This window comes from Nicotiana tomentosiformis, chromosome 9 (assembly GCF_000390325.3).
Source record: "Nicotiana tomentosiformis chromosome 9, ASM39032v3, whole genome shotgun sequence".
Classification (NCBI taxonomy): Eukaryota; Viridiplantae; Streptophyta; class Magnoliopsida; order Solanales; family Solanaceae; genus Nicotiana; species Nicotiana tomentosiformis.
The window spans coordinates 29,866,684-29,880,779 of record NC_090820.1 but is presented as its reverse complement, the minus strand read 5'-3'; the positions used below and the strand labels follow the sequence as shown (position 1 = coordinate 29,880,779).

Here is a 14,096-nt window from a genome sequence, read left to right as displayed (position 1 = left end):
AATTCATACCTGAGATGTGGAGGCAATGACTTTAACTCCAAAGTGGGAGGCTCCTCGATTGATAGCTTTGTTGGAGGAGTCTTCCGGTTCTCAAGATCTAAGGACAATTTTCAAGGTTCATAAGTGTACGACCCCATTCCTTACAATGCATTTACACTTTCCACATAGCCTTCCTTCACATCATCATCATGATTAAGAAATACAGCCTCCAAAGTATCATCAACATTCATCATGGCACTAGCATCATCAACAATCACCTTAGTCACTACGTCCACAAAGAACAAACTTCATTGCTATTTGGTTGCCTCACAGATTTGCATACATGGAAAACCACTTTTTCATCGCCCACCCGGAAGGTGAGCTCACCGGTTTCCATGTTAACAAGAGCCTTACCCGTAGCAAGGAAAGGTCTACCCAAGATAATAGGCACCTCATAGTCCACTTCGCAATCAAGAATCACAAAGTCCGCCGGGGGGATGAACTTATCAACACGAACTAACACATTATCAATAATCCCCAATGGTCTCTTCATAGTATGATCCGCCATTTGTAACCTCATATATGTGGGTCTTGGTTTCCCATTCTCAAAGTTTTGAACACCGAGTAGGGCTTTAAGTTAATATTCGCCCCTAGATCACATAGAGCTTTGGCAAAGTCGGCTCTCCCAATAGTGCAAGGGATTGTGAAAGCGCTGGGATATTCCAATTTCGGAGACATTGAGTGAAAAATAGCACTCACTTGATGTGTCATCTTGATAATCTCACAATTCATTGATCTTTTCTTTGTCACCAAATCCTTCATGAACTTTGCATAGCCGGGAATTTATTCCAATGACTTAACCAATGGCACATTAATGGATAAGCTCTTCTTCATGTCAATAAAATTCTTGAATTGGTTCTCGCTATTTTTCTTGGCGAGCCTTTGGGGGTATGGAGGAGGAGGCCTTGGCATTGGTGCCTTGGCTTTTGGCACTACCAGTTTCGGTATGTCAATCACGTGTTCCCTAGACGGGTTCACTTCTTATTGAGTCTCCTCCACATTTTCATCAATATCAATTCTCACTTCTTTATTAGATTGAACCACATTTCTTGGAATTTCATCTTCATGAATCACTACATCATCATCCACAATTCTTCTTTGGTTTGAGGTTGTTGCCTCCCCACCTTTTCCACTCCTTGTGGCTATGGACATGGCATTTCCCGTGTTGTTCCCACCTTTCGGGTTCACAATTGTGTCACTAGGTAGTGCCCCCTTAGGATGAGTTTTTAAAGATTGCGAGATTTGCCCTAATTGAACCTCTAAATTGCGAATTGAAGTGTTGTGAGAGGCTAGTTGAGCATCGGAGTCGACATTTTTCTCCATCATTTGTTTGAACATATTTTTAATCCGTCCCATCTCATTATTGGAAGAGCTAGAACCATGAGACGGATAAGGAGGCGGGTTGCTCGGTTGTTGATACATCGAGGGCCTTTGAAAGCCCGACCCCCGATTCCCTTGGTTATTGTTCCAACCCCCTTGGTTGTTACCTCCCCAATATCCTTGATTGTTTCCACCCCAATATCCTTGATTGTTGCCACCCCAATTGCCTTGGTTGCCTTGATTATTCCAATTTCCTTGATTATTGTTATTGTTCCAATTACCTTGATTGTTGTTACCACCACTCCAATTGCCTTGGTGGTTTTAATTGTTCCAATTTTCTTGATTTCCTTGAGATCGACATTGTTGTTGATTCGGGTCTTGAGAGTTGTTTCTTTTCCCTTGGTAGTTGTTCACATATTGCACTTCTTCCTCTTGCTCATTATATGATTCGTCTTGGTCAAACCCACTATCATCTTGCACAAATTGTTCCACACGGTTTTGCACTTGTTGACCCTTTTGCCTTCGCTTGTTCACCATCATATTGACACCTTCCATTGCATTTACTTGCTTAGGACCTTGAACTTGTTGAAGTTGAGCTTTATCTAATTGATTCATTGTTGTGGTCAACTCGGCAATTGCTTGCCCATGATCATGCAATTCTTTGTGTAGGTGAATCATATTTGGCTCACCTTGAGGAACATTAGCTCTACTTTGCCATGCCGATGAAGTATCCTCCATTTCATCTAAAATCTCACCAGCTTCGGCATATGGTGTTGTCATGAAATTCCCACCGGCAAGTTGGTTGACCACGCATTGATTAGTAGTATTGATCCCCCTGTAAAAGGTTTGTTGAATCATAGCCTCAGTCATGTTATTATTCGGACACTCTTTCACCATAGTACGGTACCTCTCCCAAATCTCGTGCAAAGGCTCATTGGGTTCTTGCTTGAATGCTAGAATCTCATCTCAAAGAGTATCCATATGTCCGGGAGAAAAGAACTTGGCAATGAATTTTTCTGCCAATTCATCCCATGTATGGATAGAATGGTTTGGCAATCTTTCTAACCAATCCAAGGCTTTCCCCCATTGAGAGAAGGGAAATAGCCTCAACCTTTGAGCATCCTCGGAGACATTGGTCTGTTTACTCCCCCAGCAAGTGTCCACAAACCCTTCAAGTGTTTGTATGCATTTTGACTCAGAGCCCCGGTGAAAAATCCCAGTTGCTCTAGCAATGTGAGCATAACATTGGTGATTTGGAAGTTGCCCGCCCTAATGCGGGGTAGGACTATGGCACTTGCATATCCTTCGTTTGGCAACACCCGGTGTGGAGCCGCTCTTGGTGGAGGTGGGGGAGGGACGGGAATATTGTCATGAGGCGGTCGGCCTCGCCTATTTGCTTGAGGTTCAAAAGGAACCTCATCACCTTGGTCATCATCCACTTCCTCCCCCAAAGGCAAGTTTCCGAGAGGATCATTGTTGAGAGCCATTTTTGTACCTACAATCGATTCACAAAAAGGTTAGTAACCCGGAAGGAAAAGAAGACAAGTCACACACAAAACCAAATATATAGCTAAATTCATTTTTATCTCCCTGGAAACAGCGCCAAAAATTGATGACGCCCAAATTCATCCACTGATTGGGATTGTGAAGCGGTCGATGCAATTATAATTACCCAACTTTGAGTCGGGGTCGATTCCTCAGAGAGCTTATATTGGATTATGTATATACTTAGACTAGGTGTATGACGTGCCTAAAATGCACTTTCACATACTTGGTTGTTTATTTCTACTTTTAAAATTTATGTTATTGTTTGTGAATGTAAATCTATAGAACGATATTTTTGGTGTTGTTGTTTTTCAAGTTTATAAAAGATCTAGGGCTCTGACTTCCACCTAGGTGGTTACCTAACGGATTGTGGGCTTTAGGGCATATTTCATTGATCGGGGTATAATATACCAATCAACACACGATTACCCACTCGATACCTCTCGGTAGTTAGAGTGGTTTTGCCCAATTTGGCTTTCTCAAGTCCAAATGGGTAATTCACAAAACCGTTGATATACACTCAAGTTGGGTCTTACTATCTCTAGATTCAACCCTTTAAGTGGGGCTATCAATTTCTTGAGTTCACCCCAATTCCTTGTTAGCTAAGTTTTCCTAGACTTAGTCTCTCTTTCTCAAGTAGAGACTAAGTCAATTAGGCATTAATCAGTGTTTGCAACCATTAATTCCTAAATTCAAGAAATAACTAGGGTAATATCATACACCCAACCTTAAACAAGCCCTAAATCAAACACCCATTTGGTACCCACACTAGGGTTGGGTCATAACCCTAGCTAGAGATTTAGCTACTCATAGGCAAAAATGAAGAAACTAAGGAAGAAAATAAGATTAAACTCATAATAGATGATAAAGGGATGAAAATCCAATGTTAAAATGATAAACTAATACAAAGTTTCCCAAAGCAGTAAAGGAAAAATGGCTATCTACTTTCTGGAGTTTAAACTTAACTTAAATTTGACAAGAAGAACTATTTATACACAGCTGAAGTTTATCGGACAAAATTTCCCCTGCGAAGGTTCTGCAGCCGCACAATTCTGTGTGTGGTCCGCACTTTGAAGTTGGGCTTGACAGGATGGACTTCTACGGCCGCACAATTCTGGATCGCGGCCGCACGTCTTCAGATTCTGCGGACCGCACATTTCTGAGTACGGTCGCACTCTTGAATTTAAGCTTTACATGAGGGACTTCTGCGGACCGCATATTTCTGAGTGCAGCCGCACTCTTGACTCAGAACTTCATCTCTCTGAACCTCATTTGCAAAGGAATTTTGTCAGAGGTCCTTCATAGTCTGCGGCCGCACTCAATATTGTGCGGTCCGCACTTTGCTCGTTTTGCTTGGTTTTAGTCCTTGTCCAAAAATACTCCTTTTTGAGTTGAATTTTATCGTTTTGGCTCTTTTTCCAATGCTCCTACAAGTAAGCACATTTTATCAGTTTTCGGGAATACCTTTAAGCATTTTTGAGCTAAAACTAAAGTCAAAGAGTGCAAATAAGTAGTCAAAATCCCTACTTATCAGAGGCTAAGGAGACCAAGAGGTCTCGAGGTTTTGGAGGGTTGAGCAGATTCTACTCTTCAGCTATGACCTATCATGGTGGAGGCTCGACAGTTGGCCAGTTCAGTATGCACTTCAGACTACTCGTGGTACACCAGTTAGTCAAGGTACTCATGTAGGGAAGTCATCTTGTAGTGTACCACCGGCACGGGATTCCTACAACGGTTATTCCAGTTATCCGGCACGAACTCAGTACGAGCAGCCACGACTGTAGAAGGGTTGTTATGAGTGTGGTGATACTAGGCACATCATGAGAGATTGTCCCAAACTCGGGAGGGTAGATTTCATCAGAGCACTCAGGCTACGGGCTCCATTCTAGTTGCTACTCCACCTACACAGTAGTTAGGGGTGGAGGATAGGCGGGTAGAGGGTTCCCTAGAGGGGGAGGCCCGGCCTGTTGATATACTTTCCATGGCAGGGCTGAGGCCGCTACACCAGATGGTGTCGTTACAGATATGGTTTCGATTCGTTATAGAGGAGCACTATCCTTATTTTGATTCGGTTCTACTTATCGAGGTGAGTCCTCCTATCATGCTTCACATATGTGTGAGTTTCATGATTTTCTACTCTGCTTATGTGTTTACACCGGTTGGGAGACTTCATGGTGGTAGCACGTGTCTATCATTTTGTTTTGTTCATTATTGAGAGCTATGAGTCTAGAAGTGACTTTTTGTTACTCATTTAGGTAGGTTTTGATGTGATTTTTGGATGGTTTGGTTATAATTTGTGATTTAGATGCTCTACCGGTATGGGAAGTTCGTTACGTGTTGAGATTTTATTTTGCAGAATTGAGTTAGTGGAAGTTTTCGGTTGGTGTAAGGTGTATTCTACTTATGATACAGAGTTGAGGGTGAGACCCTCGCATTTTTATGTGATTTGATATGTTTGAACCGGGCTGCGTGCCACGGTGGAGTTATATTAGGAGGAGATCCTTGTGATTAGTTCATATGTTTTGATTCTCCCATATGAAATTGATTCGTAGTATGGTACTGATAGAGAATTATGCATGTCGGGCTTGTTTGATAATCCTCTCATGTATTTCTCTTTGCATATTCAGTCATATTCGCGTTGTGCTTATTGGGTTTTAGCTACGATGTGTGTGCCCAAGTGGCATTAGATGTGATTCTAATGAATGGCTATGAGATCCTTATTTGTCTTGCATTGTTGTCAGCATTGTGAAGGTTTGGGATGAGGTTTTTGCTGAGATGAGGTTATTTGTCGGTTCTGTATTTGATGATGGGAAACTATCATGTGGTTGTACCTTGTGGGTGTAGGCATGAGTGTTGCAGCTGGTTGAAGCTATACCGTGTGTTGATGTGGGAATAAGATTTTTGGGAAATGATCGGATGGTGAAAAATTTGGTTCTAAGGTTTATCAGTGCGGGTGGAAAGAATAATTTTCAGTTAAGATGGTGTCGTCGGGCTTATGTGGATTGGGGTGACGTGGGATCACCCGCAAGTATATGTATAGTGAGTACATTCAGCAATTCAATGACTTCGGAATGGTTCTTGGCACGTTTGAGGATGAATATTTGTTTAAGAGGGGGAGAATGTAATGACCCGACCGGTCGTTTTGATAATTAGCATCTCATTCGGTGGCTTAAGGTCTCGAGCAGCTTCGTATTATCTATTATGACTTGCGTGTAGGGGAGGACCCATATATGGTCAAGGGAGTTCATATGAACCCGCTTCGTCAAAAAATAATACTGTGTATATAGGTATATTTTTTCTTTCTTCAAAAAAGTAATGTTATAAATATTATATTGAACCCGCTTCAAACAAGTTAAACGCCTAGCGTGCTGGTAAAGAGGGTTCAAGTTTTTCACTTGGTCCTGAGTTCGAAATTGGTTAGTCACATATGCTCTCTCTTTTTTAAATTTTTATATACTACATTTGTTTTCCTATAAAACGATGTCGTTTATATTTTTTAAAATATTTTCCAATTACCAAACAAAAGGCCCCAATTTCCCAAATCAAAAGAACGATCAGTTTAAAAATTCTAATCCCAAAGACCCGAACCCTTCGATGCCCTCCCCCCCCGCTTTCTTTGTTGATAGTTCAATTTCAAAGAGAATTTCCATAGACGTCTGCTCCGTTAGCCCATGCTGAATAGGTCGTCTCTCATAAAGGGCTTCATATTGGTATCTAACTATAACTCCAGGTGATCAATAAGCAACAATTATGATTTTTTAATTTTCAGTATTTATCCTCTTTTGCATAAAGTATTAATCTTTTTTATTTTTCAGTTACTAAAGTCTGAGAAGGTAGGTTTTTCTAAATATATGTGCTTTGTTCTCTTTGTTGTAGTTCAATTTCAAAGAACAACTTCATAGTCGTCTCTTCCATTAGCCATAAGCCGCTTCCGCTTCTCATTGGGCCTCCCCTCTCGCCGTCAACCCATCAACTGTTACTATCAGGTTTCTCTTTGATTTCTAATCTTTCTTTTTTTCTTTCAGTTACAAAGCCTAAGAAGGGCAGGTTTTTCAATTTTCTAAATGTATGTGCTTTCTTATCTCTGAAAGTAGTATGGAATTAGTAGGCCTTGCCATTAAAAATACTGGACATTGCATCTTCTTTGAGATAACTTAAAAAATCTAATATGATTGTTTCCACCCATATATTCCCGTTAATTTTTTCTTATTCTTCAAAATTGATATATCATACCAGAAGCTTATAAATCAAATTGCACATGAAACCATAAAGTAAGTCAAATCAAAATCTCAAAATAGGACTGAAGTTAACGTTCTAAAATCTCAGCGTATTCTTTTACTTTTAATTCTTGTTTACATGCTATTTTAAATTTAAGATTAAACATATATAAAATTATTCTTCTAATTCAGTTTGTGTTGTAATGAAGAGATTGTATTGTTATTTATTTCAAGATGAAGACATTCATCAAGGTGGAGGCGATGGATTTTCAAGTTTACGATTTAAGAGTTGGCACAAAAAGAAGAGATCAGATATGCATGTTGGTAAGTCGAGCAGTATTCATAATCATGCAAAAATAAATTGTGAAGATCTATTAAAACAAAAAAACAGTCAATTCAAACTTCATTTGATAAGCAATCCAGTCAAACCAAGCTCGAATACAAAATTCGCCTAAAGGCTTCAATTGAGGTGGTGAGACTCCTATTGAATCAAGGAACTTTAGAAGAAAGAGCTAAGGCAAAGGGATATCTTAGCACTTGTCAAACATTTGAGGTTGCTTTCATGATGAGAGATGTCTTGGGGATCACAAATGATCTTAATACATCCTTACAAAAAAGGAGCAAAATATTACAAATGTTATTCTACTTGTTGAAGTGGCAAAGAGACGGTTGCAAAAGCTAAGAAAAGAAGAATGGGATTCACTTATTGATAAGGTGTCTGCATTTTGTGTCAAGTATAATATTTTGATACCAAACTTTGATGACTTCTATGTTAACTCTAGAAGATCTCGACGTAAAGTTGTTGATTATACTATTTTACATCATTATTGTGTTGATATATTCTTTTAAGCAAAATACATAATTTACCCATCGACCTTGCAGCGAAATCCCTGTTACATACCTCACGTTCACGGAAAACCTTTTACACACTCAACCTTTCAAAAGTGTGTCTAAGACACACTATTTTTGTGCTTGACCAATTTTTCAGATAACGTGAAAGTCACGCCCTAATAGGGTCATGACATGTGTCATTGACTTTAAAAAGGAAAAAAATATTAAAAAATATAGTTAAAACCCATTTTCTTCATCTTCCCATTTTTTATCTTAAGCACTATTGTTGCTTCTACCATAGTTGTTTGTGAGAAAGTTTTCAACAACACCAAAATTCAACCACTATCTAAACAACTAGTCGAAAATAATCGAGCAACAAATTGAATTCAACAAAACAATAATCAACAAAATCCAATTGAATTTTCAAGCTTTTTTCGATCCCCAACAATGGTGGATTCTAGATTGTTTTCCCAAACCTTCAATACTACTGTTAAAGCTTTTAAATCTATCACAAATAAATAGTTTTTACAAAATTTGGACAATAAACCAAAAAAATGCTCAACTTTAGATCTAAAATTTTATGTTCTTTCAAAAATTCTATTTGGGGAAGAAGATGAAGGGGGAGGGTGGTCGGAGGAAGAAGACCAGAGGGAAGGGGAGGGGTTCCTGTGGGAAGAGAAGACAAAAAATGGGATTTTTTACGGGATTCACGTGCTTTTTTTATGTGTAAACATGCAAGTGCTATCTGGTCAAAAGTAGTGTGTCTTAAAGGTTGAGTGTGTAAAAGGTTTTCCGTGAAAGAGAGGTATATATCAGGGATTTCCCTGCAAGGTTGATGGGTAAACTATGTATTTTTCCTATTTTTTAAGATTATTGATTGGCAGGTTCAAGAACTCAATGCTCGTTTTAATGAGGTGACAATGATGCTTGTTGGAGTAGCTTGCTTAAATCTAGTTGACTCATTTTTTAGTTTTGACATAAATAAGATATTGAGGATGGCTGAATTGTATCCTGACAATTTTGATGAGGATATAATTGTTATGCTCAAGAATCAACTTGAAACTTATATTGTTGATGTCCGTGATGTTGATGAAAGGTTATCAAATCTACAACGACTTGTTAATCTTTCGGAAATATTAGTTAAGACAAAGAAGCATTTGAATTATCCATTTGTATTTCGCCTTGTGAAATTTGCTTTGCTTCTACCATTTGCCACTGCTGCAATTGAAAGAACTTTTTCGGCGATGGAGTTTATCAAGAGTGAATTGCGAAAGCAAATGAATGACGAATTCATGAGCGATTGTTCGGTACCTTACATAGAAAGAAAAATATTTAACGTCATTTCTGATGAGACTATTATGAATACATTTCAGGAAATAAAAACTCGTAGAGGATAGTTGTAATAATATATTTTATTAATATATAGCTTTTGTTGAACTCTTTGTATATTTGCTTCTTCGTATTCTGAACACGCTTGATAAAAATCATGGATTCGCCACTATTTGCGTGTGTGGTCAGGTTCGGTTTTCGGATGATTCGGGAGTAATTTAGAAGAACAATTCTTATTTTAGAAGCTTAAATGAAAAGAGTTGACCGGAGTTTCACTTTTGTGAAGACGACTCTGGAATAATTTTTTGATGATTCCAATAGCTTCGTATAATAATTTTTGGACTTAGGCATGTGTTCGGATTTGGATTTGGAGGTTTGTAGATTAATTTGATGCATTTTGGCGAAAGTTAGAAAGTTAAAGGTTTGGAAGGTTGAGAGATTTGACCGGGAGTTTACTTTGTTGATATCGGGTTCGGATTGCGATTCCGAGAGTTGGATTAGCTCTGTTATGTCATTTGGGACTTACATGCAAAATTTAAGGTTATTCCGGATTGATTTGATATGATTCGGTGCGAGTTGTAGAACTTGAAAGTTCATAAGTTCATTAAGTTTGATTTGGGATGCGATTCATAGTTTTGATATTGTTTGATGTGATTTGTTGCCTTTATCAGGTTCACGTTATGTTATGGAACTTGTTGATATGTTCGAACGGGATACCAGGGGGCCAAGGTGTGTTTTGGACGAGTTGCGGATCATTTTGGAACCTTGTTGCATTGCTGAAGGGCCTGGTTGCTGGTGCCATCGTACCTGCGGATAAAGGGCTGCAAAAGCGGCCAACAAGGTGCAGGTGCAGGCTTTGTGAGTGAAGGAAGGAATCGCATAAGCGGATGTCTGGGCGCATCTGCGCAACCGCAGAAGCGGAACTCTGAGCGCAGAAGCGCATTCCCTGTCGCAGAAGTGACTTTGGCTGAGGCGAGTCATTTCCGCAGAAGCGGATTATTTGCGTAGAAGCGACCTTTTGACTGCAAAAGCGGAATCTCTGGCAGAAAAGTCTATAATTCGAGAGTTTGGCCATGTTTATCATATCTTGAGTTGTAGACCTCGGATTTGAGCGATTTTTGAGGGGTTCTTCACGTGTTGGATTGGGGTGAGTGCTCTTTATCCGGATTTGATTATATTCCATGACTCTACATTTGTTTTTAACATTAAATTAGTGATTTGAATGGGAGAAAATGAGAATTTTTGTATAAACTTTCAAAAATGTAAAATGATGATTTGAAGGACGATTTGAGGTCGGAATTTGATAATTTTGGTATGGTTGGACCCGTATCATAATGGGTATTCGAATTTTGTAAATTTTGTCGAGTTACAAGGTGCGAGCCCGGGGTTGACGTTTTGGGTTGACTTTTTAGTTTTCCTTAAAGATCAAAGCTTTATTATCCGGAATGTGTTTCCTATAGTTTTTATTTATGATATTAAGTTATTTTGGTTAGATTTGAGCCGTCCGGAGGTTGTTTCACATGAGAAGGTCATTTTAGAGTATCGGTTTAGCTTCTTTGAGGTAAGTATCTTGCCTAACTTTGTGTGGGGGAACTACCCCTTAGGATTTGAGTCGTTTGTGCTATTTGTGTGATGTGAAAGCCGTGTACGCGAGGTGATGAATACGTACTCGGGCTTATATATGGAACTTTACCGGTCTAGACTCTTAGGCATCTTTTATGTACTTAATTGGAATTGTTAGCACATGTTATATCTTTTATTCGTCATGTCTACTATCACATTCTTTATTTGAAGTTGTCGTTACATGTCATATTCTTTACTTGTCGAGTTTGCTCTTATATGCTTTATTTGGAGTTGTCATCACTTTTATCATTATGTGATTTCTTTTATTGTGGAGCTACTCTTAGTTGAAATTGTCATCACATGATACTCTTTTGTTACCGGGTTGTTCTCATGCATTTAGACGTAGTACTAGTTCGTTCCATCTCCTTCATTGTTAGCCTAATTCATATACTAGAGTCTGAAGTTTTCCATTGAGGGAAGTACTTTCACTATCAAGGTTATCCTTAAACAATTAATTGGAATTGAAGTTATCAAGAGTCAATAATCTATTTTAATTGAAGTTGTGTTTAAAGGGGGTGCTGTTCCTTGTTGAGTTACTTTTCAGTTCATTTTGTTGTTATTGAGTTTCTATATACATTGTATTGAGTCGTGGGCTATTTGTTGTGAAAATACTGATATCGTTGAATCTATGGAAAGGTTGTGGCCTACGGGCACTTGTGATACGAGTTGATATGTTCTGTTGTTGTGATGATAGCACATGTGAATTGTTGTGCCATTTGGTTGTTGTTATGCGGAGTATAAGGGTAGTATTTTATCGTTGTTGTTATGCGGGGCATAAGGGTGGCAGATAAGGGTGGCTAATAACAATGTCAGGGCGGAGTGATACGAGTGGCTATCGGAGAGATAAGGGTGGCACTGCCAGGGATGATGTGTGATGGTTTAGAGATATTGTGTTGGTTATTTTCCTTGTGTTTGCCATACACCTTACATGACTTGCTTTGTTGTTTTGATGAGCTATTCGATGTCCTTGATATTACTTGTTGACTTGGGCTGCAATAGTACACTCACACAAGCATAGTACACTCACACAAGCATACACTGTAGCATGCCACTTATACTAGATCAGGAGTATCAAACTTGACATTTATCGATCATGCCCGTATGTTCTCGTGTTATCTATTTCCATGTAGATAGTGAGCTTGTGACCATGCCGGGCAGATTATGATTGTGAGCCAGTAACCATGTTAGGCAGATTGTGATTGTGAGCCTGTGACCATGCCAGACAAATTGTGAATGTGAGCCTATGATCATACAAGGCGGATTGAGATATTGACACGTGAGTTGTCCGTGCAGATGTGATTTGAGATGTGGGCACGAGGTGTCATGAGTAGATTATGGTAGGTTGAGACTCGTGACTTGTAACTATGAGATAAAGAATTACAGAGTGATTTCATTGTGAACCTTGGATTAGAACGGCTTGATTTGTTGGTTGTCATGATGTTCCTTATTTGGTTTCAACGGTTCTTTCATAGTGTTCCCATTATCTTACTGTTTACATCACATGTTGATTTTTGTTGCCATTTACTGATTCATGCTTTCAATTATTAGTTTTATACTTCTATACTGCACAGTTATTTTGTCTAATAAGTGTCTTGACTTGTACCTCGTCACTACTCTACCGAGGTTAGTCGTGATACTTACTGGGTACCAAACATGGTGTACTCATACTATATTTCTAGATATTTTTGTGTAGATCCAGGTACTTTGGAGTCTGTGGATTGTTAGATAGCGGATCAGATATTGTTGTGGAGACTTCAAGGTAAACCTGTCGTCGCGTTCGCAGGCCTCGGAGTTACCTTCGAAAGTTATTTGTGTACAGTTTGTTTCTATTTCGGAACAGTTGTACTTAGAGATTTTCTAGTGAACTCCGTAGATCATATGACTTGTACTACCGATTTTGGGATTGTTGTCTTTGTATAGAAATTTATATTCCATATTTAATAGTTGTTGGTTGAATTTTTCCATTAATTCAGTAAGTGTTAGAATTACCTAGTCTTAAAGACTAGGTGCCATCACGATATCCTACGGAGGAAAACTGGGGTTGTAATATTGTTGTTGGACTCCCACGAACACAAAAGAAGTTTGACACGGTATGGGTCGTTATGGACAGGTTGACCAAGTCGGCACATTTCATTCCAGTGGCAGTTACCTATTCTTCAGAGCGGTTAGCTGAGATCTACATCTGCGAGATCGTTCGTCTTCACGGTGTGCCCGTGTCTATAATTTTTGATCGAGGTACGCAATCACATCGCACTTCTGGAGGGCTATACAATGTGAGTTAGGCACACGGGTTGAGTTGAGTACAACATTTCACCCCAGATAGACAGGCAATCCGAGCGCACTATGCAGATATTGGAGGACATGCTTTGCGCTTGCGTTATGGATTTTGGGGGTTCTTGCGATCAGTTCTTGCTGTTTGCGGAGCTTGCCTACAACAACAGCTACCAATCGAGCATTCAGATGGCTACCATGAGGCATTATACGGGAGGTGATGTCGTTCGCCAGTTGGATGGTTCGAGCCCGGAGAGGCTCGGTTGTTGGGTACCGATTTGGTTTAGGATGCTTTGGATAAGGTCAAGATTATTCAGGATCGACTTCACACCGCTCAGTCTAGGAAGAAGAGTTATGTCGACCGTAGAGTTCGTGATGTTTCATTCATGAAGGGTGTGATGAGGTTCGAAAAGAAGGGCAAGTTGAGCCTTAGGTATATCAGCCCCTTTGAGATTCTTGAGAGAGTGGGTGAGGTGGCCTATAGACTAACAGTGCCACCTAGTTTATCAGTAGTCCATCTGGTTTTCCATGTGTCCATGCTCCGGAAGTATCACGATGATCCGTCCCATGTGTTAGATTTTAGCTCAATCCAATTGGACAAGGGTTTGACTTATGAGGAGGAGTCGGTGGCTATTCTAGCCTGGAAAGTCCGGTAGTTGAGGTCTAAGAGTTATCCTTTAGTTCGAGTGCAGTGGAGAGGTCAGCAGATCGAGGCAGCCATGTGGGAGTCCGAGTCGGACATGCGGAGTAGATATCCATACCTTTTCACCAGCCCAGGTACCTTTCTAAGTCCGTTCGAGGACGAACGTTTGTTTTAGAGGTGGAGAATGTTATGACCTGATAGGTCAATTTCAATTTTAGTCTTCATTTCCATGTTTTGAGGCCTCGAATAGCTCCATTTAGCCTTTCTCGATTTGCGTG

The 14,096-nt window shown here is 39.6% G+C and overlaps 1 protein-coding gene across 1 annotated transcript; it reads left to right on the top strand.

The window, feature by feature from the left end:
* Positions 1–7,355: 7,355 nt before the first annotated feature.
* On the top strand, positions 7,356–9,349 carry LOC138898541 (uncharacterized). The gene is made up of 2 exons (XM_070184616.1): positions 7,356–7,445; positions 8,837–9,349. Exons 1-2 carry the CDS (start codon positions 7,356–7,358, stop codon positions 9,347–9,349), a joined length of 603 nt encoding a protein of 200 aa, XP_070040717.1.
* The last annotated feature ends 4,747 nt before the right edge of the window (positions 9,350–14,096 follow it).

Bases quoted from the DNA above. Each gene is read 5' to 3' on its own strand.
- LOC138898541 (XM_070184616.1), top strand. From the start codon at position 7,356: ATGAAGACATTCATCAAGGTGGAGGCGATGGATTTTCAAGTTTACGAT. The intron at 7,446-8,836 runs GTAAGTCGAGCA...ATTGATTGGCAG, and splicing joins GAGATCAGATATGCATGTTG to GTTCAAGAACTCAATGCTCG.